The sequence below is a fragment of the Ovis aries genome, chromosome 1 (assembly GCF_016772045.2).
Source record: "Ovis aries strain OAR_USU_Benz2616 breed Rambouillet chromosome 1, ARS-UI_Ramb_v3.0, whole genome shotgun sequence".
Taxonomy (NCBI): Eukaryota; Metazoa; Chordata; class Mammalia; order Artiodactyla; family Bovidae; genus Ovis; species Ovis aries.
The window spans coordinates 217,875,902-217,893,077 of record NC_056054.1 but is presented as its reverse complement, the minus strand read 5'-3'; the positions used below and the strand labels follow the sequence as shown (position 1 = coordinate 217,893,077).

The 17,176-nt window shown below is 39.3% G+C and overlaps 1 protein-coding gene and 1 long non-coding RNA gene across 41 annotated transcripts in view; one reads left to right on the top strand and one right to left on the bottom strand.

The window, feature by feature from the left end:
* PHC3 (polyhomeotic homolog 3) overlaps positions 1 to 14,632 on the bottom strand; it is a 79,730-nt gene extending 65,098 nt beyond the window's left edge. For 20 of the 40 annotated variants that reach the window (XM_015092556.4, XM_042234662.2, XM_015092560.4 and 17 more), the window contains exons 1-4: positions 14,591 to 14,632; positions 11,946 to 12,111; positions 8,179 to 8,334; positions 7,022 to 7,099 (exon numbers count right to left, since the gene is read on the bottom strand). In XM_015092556.4, coding sequence (XP_014948042.2) covers positions 7,022 to 7,099; positions 8,179 to 8,334; positions 11,946 to 12,111; positions 14,591 to 14,604 — 414 coding nt within the window. In that variant the 5' untranslated portion in view covers positions 14,605 to 14,632. Of the gene's footprint in view, positions 1 to 7,021; positions 7,100 to 8,178; positions 8,335 to 11,945; positions 12,112 to 12,371; positions 14,094 to 14,414 lie in introns of those variants that run through there. The other 20 variants (XM_042234648.2, XM_060393864.1, XM_060393897.1 and 17 more) reach the window with 7 other exon arrangements.
* On the top strand, positions 14,203 to 15,465 carry LOC114109543 (uncharacterized). The gene is made up of 2 exons (XR_003586210.3): positions 14,203 to 14,398; positions 15,256 to 15,465. It is a non-coding gene; the product is annotated as an uncharacterized LOC114109543 (long non-coding RNA).
* Positions 15,466 to 17,176: the final 1,711 nt, after the last annotated feature.

Here is a 17,176-nt window from a genome sequence, read left to right as displayed (position 1 = left end):
CCAAGATCAAGGTGCCAGCCAATTCAGTTTCTGCTGAGAGCTCTCTGCTGGCTTGCAGATGGCCACTTCTCACTGTGTCCTCTCAGCAGAAAGAGGGACACGTTCATGTGTCCATTTCTGGTGTCTCTTCCTCTGATAAAGACACCAGGTTCACTGGATCAGAGCTCCACACTTATGACCTCATTTAACCTTAATCACCTCCTTAAATGGAGAATGGAATAGCAATCCACTCCAGTATTCTTCTGGAGAAGGAAATGGCAACCCACTCCAGTATTCTTGCCTGGAAAATCCCATGGACAGAGGAGCCTGGCAGGCTACAGTCCAAGGGGTCGCAAAGAGTCGGACATGACTAAGCAACTTCACTTCACTTCCAGTATTCTTGCCTGGAGCATTCCATAGACAGAGGAGCCTGGCGGGCTATAGTCCATGGGGTTGCAAAAAAGTCAGACACGACTGAGCAACTAACACACCTCGTTAATGACCCTGTTTCTAATATAGTCACATGTGGGTTTAAAACTTCAACATACCAATTTGGGAGGGACAGAATTCAGTGCACATTCAGGTTCATCTCTTGAAACTTCTCCTTGATCTAAACCCAGGAACATATGCATGAAAAGACTAAAAACCATCTAATTAGACAACTTAATTTTACATGAAAGAAAAGTGGGATGTAAGGAGGTTAGTCATTTGCCCTAAGTCATGCCACCAGTTAGTCACAATTAAGACTAGAAGCTAGGTCCCTCATGTCCTCCATTCTACCAAACTCGCTCATAATACTCCACAATGGGTAGTAAAGTCATCAGGTACCCTGGTTGACTGGAAATGTCAATGAGATGTACAAGGACTGTCATCAGTCCTGCCAATAGCCATTTGGCTATATGAACTCCAAATTCATATAGCCAGTGTCTATCAACATGTATGGGTGGGTGTCTAACACACATCATGTCTAAAACCAAACTCCTGATTTTCTTTTCCAACACCTTTGGCAGATCATTCCAGGCACTCAAGCCAAAATACTACAGTTTATCCGTGACTGTTTACCTTTCCTCACATCTTTTAGTCAATCCCTCAGCACCTACTATTAGCTATTTTCCAAACATCCAAATTTCTATAATAAAATATTGGTGGAAAAAATATTCAGAATCTTTGCTAACCACTTTTTACCACATCTATCATCACCATCATGGTCCAGCCCCCAGTATCTCGCTCTCAGATTACAGGAACCATTTAACCAGTCTCCCTACTTCTATCATTGCCCCCCTAGAACCTACTCAACATTGTAGCTGTTAAAGCCTATATGAGATCATGTCACATCCCAAATAAAATAACTTTCTAGCAGCTTCCCAACTCATGCTGAGTAAAACCCAAGGGTTTAATAATCTTTTCATGATTAGATAATTTCCTCTCTAAAGTTATCTCTAAACATACTCCCACTTTCATTCCACACCTGCCACACCATCCTCCTGTTTAATTTAAATTTATTTATTTAAATTGGAGGCTAATTACTCCTTTCTGTTTAAGCATCTTTGCCTCCCTCACCCTCCTTCACATGCCATTTTTATTAGCAATGCTTTCCCTGACCACCCTAATTAAATAGGAAATTCCCTCATCCCATTCCTCTTCATTGCTTTATTTTTCTCTGCAGAGCTTACCAACTGACATATTACATACTAAGTTACTTACTATCGATATATCCCTAGCTCCATACAGATTTTGTCAGCTGTGTCCCAGTACTAGAGGAGTATTTCAATGCTCAATAAATATTTGTTGAATAAATGAGTGAATTATGAATGAATAAAGTCATAAAACCAACTGGGCTTCAAAATCTCATCCTGGGATGCCCTGGTGGTCCAGTGGTTAAGACTTTGCGCTCCCAAGTCAGGGGTCATGGGTATGCTCCCTGGTCATAGAATTATGATTCTACATGGTGCAGCCAAAAAAAAAAAAGCTCATCCTCTCTGGCATCAGAGCTAGCAAGTTATAAAAAAATAAGGTTTTTCCTTTTTACTAGAACAGTACAGTGAATTAAAGTCAAAACATCCGGGATTAATGTAGATTCTAAGGCCAAAAAACAACAAAGGGAATGAGATACAAAGAGCCCTTGAATCATTTAAAGACTTACGATTCCAATTTCCAGCCACGTAACCCTTTCCAGCTGAAAATGCCCAGACTTAGAAGAGAAAGAGACAGAATGATGGCACTTCACTTACACTAAAACAGAATCAACCACAGGCCTATCTACTTACATTTATGTATAGAAATGCACAGTAAAGTAATAAGCTTCACACAAAACTCTGTCAGGGCAAAAGGGACTACTGAAATGGGATGTCACTTTCATGCATACATTTGTATTGTCTGTATCTAAGACAACAGAGCACTGATGTTTTTTTAAGACAAAATGAAACTTTTCAACCTACTTTCTCAAAGGTAACCACTGATTAACAGTTTGTTGTGTATTACAGATTTTCTTCCTACATAACCAGACAGATATAAGTTTTAAGAAATAAGGGGTAGGAATTCTGTTTCCAGAAAAGTGGAATAGACACATACTTTACCCCTAAGTATAACTAAAAACCCCATCACTGCACAGAAAATAAACATAAGAAAGTTCTAAAAGATGGAGAAAAGTAGACTCCAGGACTCAGTCAACCACGTGGTTGCACGCTCCCTGGATTTTTTTTAAAATCTCATATAATCCAAACAGAAAGCTGAACAAGTTAGTAAACCAGAAACAGGAATGGGTACAGACAAAAAAAAAGAAAAAGCTCCAATGAGCTGCTCTTTATAGCTGAGGATCAGAAAAGGGACAGCCTAGCAACACAGAAAACTTTTAGGCAGTAATTACTCTACTCCTGCCAAACACCACAGAAACACTGTGGCCACATCCACACTAGCAAAGACCCAGGCCTCTCCCCTCACCAGGCTGTAAGGAGGCACCCCCAATCCCATCCAGCGGGTTAGTGTCAGAGAAGGCCACGCAGAGAGCCAAGACCTTCATATCAGCCAAGCAGTAACAGACCACAAATAACAACCCACCTCAACCCTAAAGCATCAGTGGAGACCACATAGGGAGCAATGACTGGGCACTCCTTTCCCTCCTAGCCAGAGAAACATCAGTAGAGGCCTAGTGAGGAGCCAGAACCCACACTGACTCAGCAATTACAGGGAGCATCCCTCAGGTGTCACTGGAAACCAAACGGGGAACCTGGACTTCTACCTCCAATGGCAGTGAGGAGGTGGCACATGTTCCCCTTGGGAAGCCAGCCAAAACTTAAGATCCACAATCTCATAATACTCAATACGTCCAAGTTTCAATCAGAAATCACTCATTGTACCGAAAACCAGAAAGACCTCAAGCTGAATGGAAAAGGTAACAGATGCCAACACCAAGATGGAAAATATTTAAATTATCTGACAGAGATTTTAAAGCAGCAGTCATAAAAATGCTTTGAACAAGCACGTATGACCCAACTTGAAACAAATAAAAAATAAACTCTCAGCAAAAGAAAGAGAACAAAAAGTTTTAGAACTAAAATACAGAATAACCTATTAAATAAGCTAAATGAACTAATACTATATGTTCTTATTTTCACTTAATACCTAATGAAAATCTGTCTCTATATATACATATATAGCATTCTAAAGCAGCTGCAGTGTTTGAATTAACTATCATTTAACTAATCCTCAATTAAAGAACATTTGTATTGTTTATAATTTCCTATCATTCCAAACCATGCATATTTAATTATCTATGTCATCATTATCTCTCATATTTAGTCAATAATATTATTTCACTAAAAATTAGACTGCTATGTGAAAGGGCATGTGGTTCAAATTTTCATACACACTGCTAAATAACCTTCTAGAAAAGTTGTACCAATTACATTCCCACCAATAGGTTTATGAGTGTACCATACTTGTCAACAGTTATTGTCTCAATTTTTCCCCCGTTTTCTAATCTGACAAGTGAAAATAAAACATTGATGTTTTTACACTCACTTCTTTATTACCAGTAAAGTAAACATACTTTCATGTGCTTAAAAGCCAAAAGTAGTCTATCTTTTGAAAATTACCAATTCAGGTCTCTTGTGAATTCACATTATTTATCTTACTAATACAATACAGCCCTTGGTATTTCACAAATACAAGCTGTGTGACATACATGGTGCAAATATATTTTCAACCATTCTACTGTTTAACATTGTTGATGCTTTCTTCACAGAAGTTTTTAATTACATTGCACTTAATACAAGAACAAAGACATCCAACCTAAAGATTCAGTCCCAACTAATTTTAGAGCCAATCAATCAAACACATACAAACCACTCTCACTACTGGTTAAGACTATAGAATTAGCTTTTCTGTTCTAATTACAGGAAAGAAAAGGATGCTGGCACCCACTATACAATCAATTAACAATGGTTTTCTCCACACACAGTTTCCCCATGTGGTAGACTGGACTTTTTACCTCATTTTTTTAAATATAATATTCCATTTCCCCTCTGGCATTTCACTGCTACTCTAAATCCAAACCTATTTGTTAGGTGACTTGACAACCTACCTTGAACTCCTTTTATTTACGAGAGGATTGACCCTTCCCTCTTGGTGTTCATTGTTATCAGGCACCTATCTCAAAACAACCAAAATTCTGAAAACTAGCAGACTGCCAATAAACAATTCATTATTATCACTATCTAGGGATTTCTGCTATTATGCTCTGCCCCTCTTAAAAATTACTAAGCTACCCTGGGTATCATAATTTGGACTGCCAGTCAACTCACTTGAGCTACTGTTCAGCTGGGACAGAACACAAAACAAATGCAATGTATTATTCTCTGGTTTTTCTAGGCATCTATTCTCTCTACTTCTTTTCCTCTCACCAGTTATCCAGAGATTCTGGCAATGACTTATGACAAGTAGTAGTAACAATTTCATAAAAAATAACCACAATCACCAGAACTATGGTTCTAAAAGTCACATACACAAAATCGTAATGGAACAAAAATAGTTTTAAAGGATACCTTTTAATAATGTGAAGGGAAAAAAATCCAGAACACATGCTGTGCTATGCTTAGTTGCTCAGTTGTGTCTGGCTTTTTGTGACCCCACGGACTGTAGCTTGCCAGGCTCCTCCGTCCATGGGGTTTCTCCAGGCAAGAATAATGGAGTGGGTTGCCATGCCCTCCTCCAGGGGATGCTCCCAACCGAGGGACTGAACCCAGGTCTCCTGCATTGCAGGTAGATTCTATACTAGCTAAGCAACCAGGGAAGCTGAAGAATACTGGAGTGGGTAGCCTATCCCTTCTCCAGGAAATCATCTTGACCCAGGAATTGAACATGGGTCTCCTGCATTGCAGGCGGATTCTTTACAAGCCGCACTACCAGGGAAGCCCTCAGAACACATATCTCTGTGTGTGTATATATATGTATATACCCTAGTGCTATTCCAGTACTTCATAAAGAATTTATCTATAATTATTTAACTAGTTTACCAGTATGTTCCATAACTACCAATATATTAAAGATATTATCTGACATCAATAACCATAACTATATAGCATTATTGCTTAGGGCTAAATACATTACTTAAATTTTTCATTTTCTTCAGTCTAACATTTTCAAGTCATAAGTAATTTCTTTTGTAAGCAATGTTATTCATGTTCTAAGATAATTCCATGCTAAAATGGAATTTTTAAATTAAAAACATCAATAGCCCACAAATAACTATGTGCTCATTATACATGTACTTAGTAAAGACCACACCCTTAGCTGAAGAGATATAGCACAAGTTCAACTTTAATTCCTCAGTAATCTATAAACTATATTCCACTGGAGTCTATGTTATCAAAGTATTACCATCGTGGATCAGAAAAAAGTAGCTAGGAAGGACATTATTAGTTTAATTCAATGGTTCTCAACCAGGGGCAATTTGGCCCCTCAGAAAACATCTGGCAGTGCCTGCAGACAGTTTTGGTTGTCACACTGGGAAAAGGAGAAGGGCACAGCCTACTGACATCTAAGCTAGGGATGCTATCAAACACCCTACAAAGCACAGGACAGTACCCCCATAAGAAAGAATTATCTGGTCTATTATAAGGTCTATAGGGATGAGGCTGAGAAACTGGAAGAACTGATGAAATAGGAATATGAACAACAGTGTATCAATGTTAAATTTCCTGAATTTGACCTGTTTCATGTGGCTTCATAAAAGAATAACTTTGTTCCTAGAAAATACATATCAAAGTATTCAGGAGTAAAGGAACATATCTCAACTTATCCACAAATGGTTCAGAAAAAGGTAACTGTACATATGTAGGCAGAAAGAATGAATGATAAACCAGTGAGCCAAAATTGGTGAATCTAAGTAGAGAGTATACAGAAATTATTATTCTTGCAATTTGAAATTACATCAAAATAAAAGGGTAAACAAGTATTATCACACCTGTAAATTTCTTTTTAACTGGACTACTTTGCACAATTTCCCAGTACATATGTGCAATATAGCAAATCACCTTTTATTCTCTTCTCAAAATAAATTACACTATTTTGAATGGATACTTGTAAATGTGACCCAGATAACTCAAGCAAGCGTAAGCTGGGAAGTAAAATTTCTAAAATGTGAACTGCACGGAAAAAGCTAGAAACACTTAGATGTCTACCAAGGACATGACATTCTCTAGTACTTGTCAGAGTAAATGCATGACTTAACCTCCCTGCATTATATATTCCATGCTCTCAATGCACACTGAAAACTGCAACCATTCACAATCATAGACTATCTGAACACAATCAAGGGGAAAATATGTATAAGGAATAATACAAAAACATTTTTATCACTCAGATTTTCTGAAGTTTGACATTAGTTCCAAATTCTGGAAATTTACCATTCCTGTTTCTAGCCACTTGTTACTTAAACAGAACTCAACAGATCAACAGGAACAGCTTTGTAAATTTTAACAGTTCATTTCTGGAAAGCAATAATCTAAAATTTTAAAACCAGGAAAAAAATTAGAGCACTTACAGATGTCTGAGACATACTTGACTGTTGTGTAACACTTCCTGTGGGGGATGCAGGTGGTCTTCCACTGGACAAGCTTGCCTAAAATAGTAAGATCTTTATGTCTATAAGAAGTCTGAAGTTAAAGGTTCTTGTACCAGGACACTACAAAAGTCACAATAAAAGTCAAAACATCTATTTTACAGAAAACATGGATTAAGTTTTGGTCAAACAAATTAAGAAAAAAAGAAAATGCTGCATGGTGAAAACAGAAGACCCAAAGGCTTATCTTATTTTAAGGGCTGCACCCATTGTCGGTTTTACTTGATAGATCTCTTCTTTGAAGTGAAATTACCAATCCAATGTTATGAAAAATAAACTGGAGCTGTATCAAATGCCACTGGGTTTCAGTTTCCTATCATGAACAAGATGTTATTTAAAATTACACTAATGAGAAGAAGTAACAGCTGGGACGTGTTTAACAGAAATAAACCTTTTTCAGGTTCAGTCAACTTGAGATCCTACTCTGGCGATGAGATTTAAATCTCACATTAGAGTTTTATTTAAATAAACAATGCAATAATGATGAACATCTATTTGAAAACATAAACATTTAATCATAAAATCCTGATAGCACTAAGAATCATATGACTGGATTTTAGAAAAGTGCACATACACATTTTTATACAGAATATTTCTGGAGGGATGCATATTAAACAGTGGCCACCTCTGAAGAGTGGAAAATACCAGTGGGTGTGGAAAAGGAACACCTCTATACTTTACCTCTTATGAACGATTTTATACTGGTTGTTTTTTTTTTAATGAGTGTAAATTACTTATGTAATTTTAAAAAACCTTTTCTGGTTAAAATGTAAATAAGATTTATGTAACCATAACTATTCACTGTCATCCCTAGAATTTTATACACACAAGACTGGTATAGCATTTCTGCAATGTAGATAAAAAGCAGAGGGACAAAACTCAGCAACAGAGTAACACATTAAACATTCATTTTTTTAAACTAACTTTTATTTGGCAGCCTATTATACTTTCTTAAAAAAAAAAAAAAAAACAGGACATTTGAAAACTCTGCAATGATACCCAGTGTTTTTATTTTCAGTAACTGTCTGCAGGCAATGTCAACTTTGGCCTCGTAAGTTCTTAATTCGTTTCAGTCTCACCTGAACAGCAGCAAGGCTCTGAAGCTGGGAGCTGCTTAAGTGCTGCTGCTGGAGAGCCGCTGTGTGCAGCATCAAGTGCTGCTGCTGCGCGGCGTACATCTGCTGTAGATACTGAGCAGCTGAGCTGGGAGGGCGATGCAGTGCCTGTTGAATTACCTGTGATAAGTCAATTGAACCAATGTCAAACCATAATCTTAACCATAAAGTATTAGAAAAGCTGTATTAGAAATTTTAAAAAGTAAAAGTAACCATGATTTCACTCCTTTAGTATTCAATATCTTCACACTTATTAACAGTTCTCTCCTGGTTATATATCACTAGGATTCACTAATCTGTACAGATTAAAGTTACCCAATAGACGCAATTCACCAAAGGAAAAAGGGCTAAGTAAGCATTTGAAAATATCTTCAATCTCATTAGTAGTCAAAACTTACAAATTAAAACACGACACTCTTTCAACCTTCCAATGAATAAACATTTTAAAGAATACTACTATACTGGAGAAACAGATATGCTCACACACTGTTAGTAACAATGTAAACTGGAATACCCATTTTGGATAAAATGGAATGTCCATTTTGGATAAAACTTGTTAGAATTCGCGATTTGGGTATAAAAAGAATATGTATATCCTGCATGTATTACAAACAGTAATGTATAACAGATCAGTGCTGTCCAATACAGTAGCCACTAACCCTAAGTATCTACTAAGCACTTACAAGGAGACTAGTGCAACCAAGGAACTAAGTTTTTAATTTTACTGAATTTTAATTTAAATATAAAATAGCCACATGCAGCTAGCAGTTACTATATTGAACAGAGCAGATAACAACTATCAACAAAATCATTTCCAAATACATCATTAGGTGGGAAAAGGTCACTCAATAGTGTACAGAGTAAGATACCATTTATATTAAAATAAAGAATATTCAGGAAAACATTAAAAGACTACTGATAGGTAGCTAGATTAGAAGTGATTTTTTACCTGATTCTCATGTGTTATTTTTTTCTAAATGTCTGAAAAAACTTAGCTTCATTATAGTAATAACCACATAAAATTATAAAACCTTTTAGAAAATTACTAAGTAACCACTCATGTTTTTTAAATGTCAGATGCAATTGTTTCAACACAAAATAAAATTATTCTTATTAAAAAAAATTCTTACAAGTGTTCATTACTGTGACTATTTATTAGTAAAATGAAAACTCTGAACCCAAACTTCATAAATTGATAAATGTGAAACAGTCAAAAGAGTTCTAATAAAAGAGAAAAATCCTTTATCTGTCCAAATGGTACACTGGACTACACCAGTCCTCTGCAATCACATCCCAAAGTCATGTCATGCCCATGGGGACTCTAAAACAGCACCCTAAATCTCAGGATCAAATCAGTGTTTTCAAAGAGCTAATGAAGAAAAAGAGACATAATCCTATAGTTTGAGCTTCTGAGTCAGGATACCTTTATCACAAAGGTATGAATGTCTTTATTAAAATTCCAAGAAAGCACGTTTCCTTGTGTTTTTTACCTTCCTGCATTCATGTCACAATTCGTCAACAATAGACTGCTATACCTGCTTCAGATTCCTGTCACAAAATCAATATAGGCTTTTGACCCCTAGTTGCGGGAAAGTACAGACCAGCATTAAGTGCTTTAGAATCACAACAATATATCTCTTTGGTTAGGTAATCTGTATATGTGTCTCTAATTCCATAACAAAACTCTAAAATCAAACTGAAATTAAAAATGAATAACTTATTTGAATATACTTATTTTTTCTATTGTCAGCACAATTTTTCATTACCATTCAGTGCCATACTCATGGATGAGAGACTCTTTAAAAACAAGTTAAAGATACAGCACATTGCTCTTATTTTGTTCCTCTGGAGCAAGGAAGGTGAAAAGGATTCACAGGGTGGGGGGGGGGGGGGGGAAGCTGGAAGGTATTAAACTACTTAGGCAGGTCAATAAATATTGATTTGATTACATTTTAAGGGAAGCAATTCTATAATCTTGTAAGAATCAGAGTTAGTGTTGTTCGTGAGATATTATCTTCAACTACAAATCTCCAGTAACTGGTTTTTTATTAACTCAGCCAGCTTAGAAAATAGGAGAACAAAATAGTATTTCAAATATCACATTATGTTTATGTTCAAGGATCTAGATACTCTTCCCTGTTTCCCTTGCCTCAGAGAAAGGTGAAAAACATTAAAATACTATGTTCCAGTCTGAATTTCTACTGAACTGACGGACGAGTTTCCAACCATCCTGATTCTACTCCACAGTAATTTCAGAATACTAAGCCATATAACAGCTAGACAGTCAGTATACTGGGATCTGCACTCTAGAGAAATGGATCAGGGAGATGACAAACCAGGTCTGTTTTTTTCAGGGTGGAGTGCAATTATGCAGATTTGAGAAAGAAAACAGGTGTAATGGGAAAAACACTCAGTATTTAAGGGCACAACTCTAAAGTCAAGAGTACCAACTAGGTATGTGAGTTTAGGAAAGTTATTTAGCCAATTTAAAACATCAATTTTTCCATCTGTTGAATGGAAATAATCCATGTAAAGCATTTATCAAATACTTAGCACATAATTATTCAGTATGTATCAGCTACTATCATTTACTGAGTATATAATGTGCCCCACAAAATTCTAGATCCTTCGTCTAATCCTCATAACTAATTAAGCAGGTGGTCTCATTCTCATTTTATAGTTTCCTGAGGCTCAAGGAGATTATGCCTCTCACTCAAGGCTAGCTACAGTAAAGAAAATGGAATTCAAACAAAACCTGCATCAGCCTGCAATGCCCATGCTCTTTCTATGCAATACCATCTTGCCCCAACCTCCATTACTATAAAGGCTGCCTTGCTGTATCTCACTGTTTGCTGAAGCCAGGGTAGGCAAGGAGTGAGCGGGGAAGCTGGAAGAAGATGCAAGGAGCCAGAAGAACTGCAGACACGTTTCTTCTCTCCTGACTGGCACAGCAGGCTTAACAGTAGACACGCTGTATTCTCTTGTGGTTGACCCAGCGGACATAGCCATAATGCTGCCGCAACAGCTTTCCAGGTGGAGCTTATATAGGTTTACAGAACAAAAGTGGCCCGTGGTCAAGGGGGTACATCGCGACACACATGCGCAGTGCTATAAGTGATCTCAGCTGTTACACAACTGTATTTACAAAACGTGGGGCAAGAGATTATGGGCCGAGAGAGCCTGACCACCACCATCTTTGCTAATTTGCTCCTTCCCTACAAAGGTTAACCAGCTAAACTTTACTTTTTCTACTAAGTAAACAGCCTAAGACTTTTCCTAATATTCCCTTTCTCCTCTGCCTAATAGCTCCTGATGGATCCTCTTGCTTAGGGTTCTTGGGTTTAAAATGAACCTCTTAACTTATCTATAGAGCTGAATAAATCCTAAATCCAAATTCTGGGTTCAAATACACAATAATCCAGAAAAACCTAAAGCTATTTTCATGTTGGGGCTCTTGGTCGACTTTCCCCACTTGCAGCAGCACCTACAGACCTTCCAATTATAAGTTTCCTGACATTGTGTTCGAAGCTACAGGCTGACAAATGTAGGCCCTCCCAATAGAATGATTATTAAATGACGCTGTTGGTAGTTCCAAACGTTCACAATTCTAACTGTACTCATTTAGAGGGTTATCATGTAACTCATTTGAGGATATGAAACAATACATTTACCTGGCTTAAGCAAAAAGTAATGGCTAAGTCTTAGCCTACCCACCATGGTAACCGAAATACCTGTACAGCATGTCGGTCTGAGCCACTATAGACAGAGATCTGAGGCTGCTGCATTCGAGAGGAGGAAGTAGTGATGGTGGTGGTGGTGGTGCTGCTGTTTGTCGTCGACACGGAAGATGTTCCGGGGTTTGGTTCACTATCCATAGCTGTACTGTGGTCCTTAAATCTAGCAGATAGCACAAAGGATTCGTATTGGCAAAAGCGTTATACTGTTTAAAGAATATTTAATTATTCCAAGAAATATCAGAACAGTCTAAATTTCTAAGAAGGACCTCATAAAATACAGATAGCACACAGTCACCATAAACAGGTGAAAGGGAAAAATAATTTACAAAGATAAAGCATAATTAACAATTCATATCTACTAAATTTGAATCCAGAGGACTCAGGATACAGAACTCAGACAAAGCCTGGCCTAAAGTTTACCTTTTTATTGTTGAAGGAAGATGAATGTCTTGAAACCAAAACAGGTGATGACAGAATACTACCTAGGAAAATTAAAACTTAAGCAATATCAGAGTATTAAAATACTTCTTTATATTCTTTTGACCATACTGATTACAAATAAAATCATTCTTATGTAGACATTAAAAAAGGATGCCTGTGGACTTGTGCTAGCTTAGTTTAGCTTAGTCAATTAACTCAATTTTTAGTTACCGTATGTACTTTATTTAAAAATACGTTCTCTAGGAAAATAAGTTAAAAAATAATTTATTAACTCAAACTGCTTTCCCTCTAATTATTCTACAATTCTGTCCTTACCACATCTAATAGCTCTGAGTTAATACTTATAAGCAGATTACCCTGGGTAAATAAGAGAAGCAGTGGAAAACAATTTCCCCACTTGCTAACAAAAATCTCTTTCACAAAATTCAGCTCCAAATTTTGAAAACAGCGTAACTATGTCACTTTCCTTATGCATGAAGTGCAGTTTTGTACCATTCTGATTACCTTCCCTCCCACATTACAAACTCATTTCACTGCTGTGATACAAATACAGAATTTTTATTTCAATAAATTCAAACAACACATTAAGTCAATTCTGAGTGTTTTAATGTTGTAGAAACTAGAACTATAATATTTATTGTAGGGATAGAAATGCACCACAAAAAAGCAAACTTAAGAATATATTGGTTTTCTCTGCCTTCCTTATTTTTTCTTCTAAGAAACATAATATGACCCACCTCACATGAGAAGTACTGACAAGAACGTAACACTTTCTACTTCAGGAAAAGACCAAGGAATTTGGCACTAACTGTGTACGCATGCACTATTCCCAAGTAGTGTCCTCTTACCTACAAATTTTTTATATCACATATATAAACAGTATTTATATGTATAATCATAAGAGTACGATTGCTCTGTGAGGAATCAAATGTTTTTAAAAGCCCGATTTATAAGAGGAAACGTGAAAGGAAAAAAAGCGGGGAGCCAACTCTTACTAACCTTTTTGATTAATAAATGACTCACACACCTTTAGACTTCTCTGGGGTTTTTACTGGGGGGGGGGGGCGGGAAGGGTTGGGGAGCAGTTTGTTGGTTTTGCAAACTCCTTTCCAAGCATCAACTCACAGCAGCATATGTTTACAATTCAACATCATACAGGTCTGGTGGTAAACTTTTTACCAAATTGCTGCCTGTCATAACACTTCTGAACCACGCATCAGTGATATGCAAAAAGCCAGCTTTAATTCTGGTCCTTGTACAGTGCTGTTCTGCTCAACCATCTCCTCAAACCCTGCAGTAAGCAGTTCAGTAACTAAATATGGTCACAGAGAATCCAAAATCTAGACACAAGTCTAAACATCGGTGGTAGAACTGGCCAAATCATTAAACTGCATCTGGGGACCTGGCACAAAAGAACAATTTTGCTAACTCCACCGACTAGCCTTGTATATTGCCTGCAAAACACAAACGGCAGTTCCGCTGCACAAGCGGCCTACCCAGGAAACACTTAAGTTTGAGTCGCTAACTAAGCATACCATCACACCGCCACACAAGAATGTGGCCCTCTAGGGCGGCAACAGCACTGCAGACGGAGACCCGCGGGAAAGAAAGATCTTTCCTACCAGGGTGTTTTCAGCCCCGCCAAACACGCCATAGCCCCCGCCGCTGAGACCCTCCTCCGAGCCCGCCGGGGGAGGGAGTGAGCAGCCCCGCGTCTCGGGCTCTCCCACTGAGGCGCAGTGGGGTGGCGCCGGGGCGGGAAGGAGGCGAGCGAGAGGGAGGCCTGGCAGTGCCCGCCCAGCCCTACCCTGCCTCCGCGGGCCCCCGGTGCGGGCGGCCGTCACAACGCTGCCCGCGGGGCCCACTTGCAGGGATGACAGCCTCTGAGGGGCCCACCCGGGCTCATCTTCCGGAAGACCCCGGCGGTAGGGGTCCGAGAAGGGACCCTGCGCACAGGGCCCCGTAGATCCGGGACCAGACGGCGGAAGGGGCGCTCCCGCCTGGAGGTAACTGGACCCTTACAGTTCGGCTCCGTCCTCCGACAAGGGCCAAGCAGGCTCCTCCACGATAAGGAAGCTCTCGCGTCCCCTTTTCCCCGCACTGCCCGCGAAAGGGCCCTGAGCTTTCCCCTTGGGGGGACTTGTCGCTGCCCCCTCGCGCCCCCCAGTTACGACATCAGTCACCAGCAAGTCACTCACTCCGCTTCCGCCATCTTCTCTCCTCCATCACTAACATGGGCTGCGCATGCGCCCCCCGGCGGCGGCGACAGCGGCGGCCGCGGCAGAAAAAGGAGGAGGGGCGGGGTCGGCTCAGCCTCGGGCCCCCGAGGTCACGTGGCGCCTTCGTCTCCCAGTTCCTCCTCTCTGAAGGCTTGCTGGTTCGGGCAAGTGACCAGGTTTTGCCAATTTAGCTGTCAGTGTCTCACGTGCACCCTCCTACTGGGTAGGGGTGTCTAACCGAGATATGAAAAGTTCTGATTAGACTTAAATGACAAATTTTATGAATATCTAAAATACACCAAAGCTTGTGCAAACTGCAAAGAGGGAGAGGGAAGAGAATAACGCCAGGATTGGATGCTGAGGTCTGAGTAAAAGGAAATGCCATAGTAGCTGCAGGGCTTATTACCTGGGGCACATGGCAATTTGGGGATAGAACCAGCAGGCCCTCTCAGGCTCAGAGATAGAGTTATGGCTGCCCATTCGTTGGACAGTTAAGGTATTATCATATTACCCTATGAATATCACCCACTTCTTTGACATGAGTTTACTGAGCGCTTAGTGGAGATTACAAATTTGCATACCGCAGAGAGAACAAGCGGGAATAGTCACCAGTTTGCTAATATAATTTACTGTATTCTACACAGGTGGCAACTAATCTGAAGCAGGATGAGACAAACATATGAAGATGAGTGAACCAAGCCCCTGTCTTCCAAAAAGTCTTAATCGGGATTTTACAGAGAGAGTCACACAATCTAAGTGTTCTGACATAGATCCATTAAGTGCTTTGGAAACTTAAATTCAAGGAATAATAAATCTTCACTGCCCTTCACCAAATAAAGCATTTTGAATACAAACATGCCTTCTTTTTGCACTTTTTAAGATGGTGGAGTCACATTTCAAAACTGAGAAATGAGGAACTTCCCTGGTGGTCCAAAGTTTAAGACTTGGTCCTTCCAATGCAAGAGGCCAAGGTTTCATCCGTGGTGGTGGAACTAGGGTTCTACATGCTGCACTGCAATGGCAAAAAAAAAAAAAAACTGAGAAATGAATTACTGATATAAATTCAACACAAAGTATAATATGGTCTAATGAAACTATGCTCAATCTTACAAATCCTGTGATCAGGATGTCCCTAGGGGAAGGAAAAGACCACTTTCAATGTCGGCTAAATTGTCCCTTTACCACATCTCCCTGTATGATAACCTTGTTTCTTTACCTTATTTTCTTATCTGAAAGCAAAACCCTTCCTACTATCCCTAGGAGAACTCACTGAGAAAGTCCCCTTTGAAAATTCCCTGTGGATGCTTAAAAATAAGATATTACTACTTCATCTTTCTTTTCTGATTTGCTCAGATGATGCTGGAGAAGGCAATGGCACCCTACTCCAGTACCCTGGCCTAGAAAATCCCATGGATGGAGGAGCCTGGTAGGCTGCAGTCCATGGGGTCGCTAAGAGTGAGACACGACTGAGCGACTTCGCTTTCTCTTTTCATTTTCATGCATTGGAGAAGGAAATGGCAACCCACTCCAGTGTTCTTGCCTGGAAAATCCCAGGGGCGGGGGAGCCTGGTGGGTTGCTGTCTGTGGGGTCACACAGAGTTGGACACGACTGAAGTGACTTAGCAGCAGCAGCAGATGATGCCATTGCCATATAATTCCCAAGAATCAACTGTTGAGACTTCCCTGGCAGTCTAGTGGTTAAGACTGCACTTCCAGTACAGGGGGTGTGGCTTCAGTCCCTCATCACAGCAGAATTAAGATCCTGCCTGCTGTGTGGTCAAGAAACAAGTTGACCGTCTACTGGTATCGCTGAAATTTTCATTCATCAAAACAAAACTGAAGAAAGCAGTCTTAAGGACTTCCCTGGTGGTCCAAGGACTGAGAGTCTGCACTCATAATGCAGGCAGTCCAGGTTTAATCCCTGGTCTGGGAACTAGATCCCACGTAGAGCAGCTAAGTTTGCATACCACAAGTGAATATCACGCATGCTGCAGCTAAGACCTAGTGCAGCCAAATAAATTAAAAGTTTTTAATTTTTTAAAAAAGCAGTCTCAGAGCTAAACATGAAAATGCATAATCCAAAGGAATGTTTGGAATAAATGTGCCAAAATTGTTCCTTTTCATCCTTCTTTCTTTGAATATCCAAGGCCTGTATCTATATTGTTATCTCACGCAGATTGGCCTTAAAAGTCATAATACATATTGGATAAAGTCAGGCCAGTACTGCTTTTTTTTTTTTTTTTTGCCACACCCAGTGGCTTGCAGGATCTTAGTTCTCCAACCAGGGATCAAACCTGGGCCCCAGAAGTGAAAGGACCAAGTCCTAACCACTAGACCACCAGAGAATTCCCAGTACTACTTTTTTAGAAACATTTCAAACCCAACATTTATTATAACAACAACTAGTATTTGTCTAGCCTATTACTGAAGGCAGAGGATTTCCACAAACTCATTTGATCTTCACAATTATCATTTTCATTTATCACAGAAATATAGTGAGGTCAAGGTGATTAAATGACTATGGTAACTGCTAGAATGGAGTTCCAGAATTGGGGTTCTAACTTA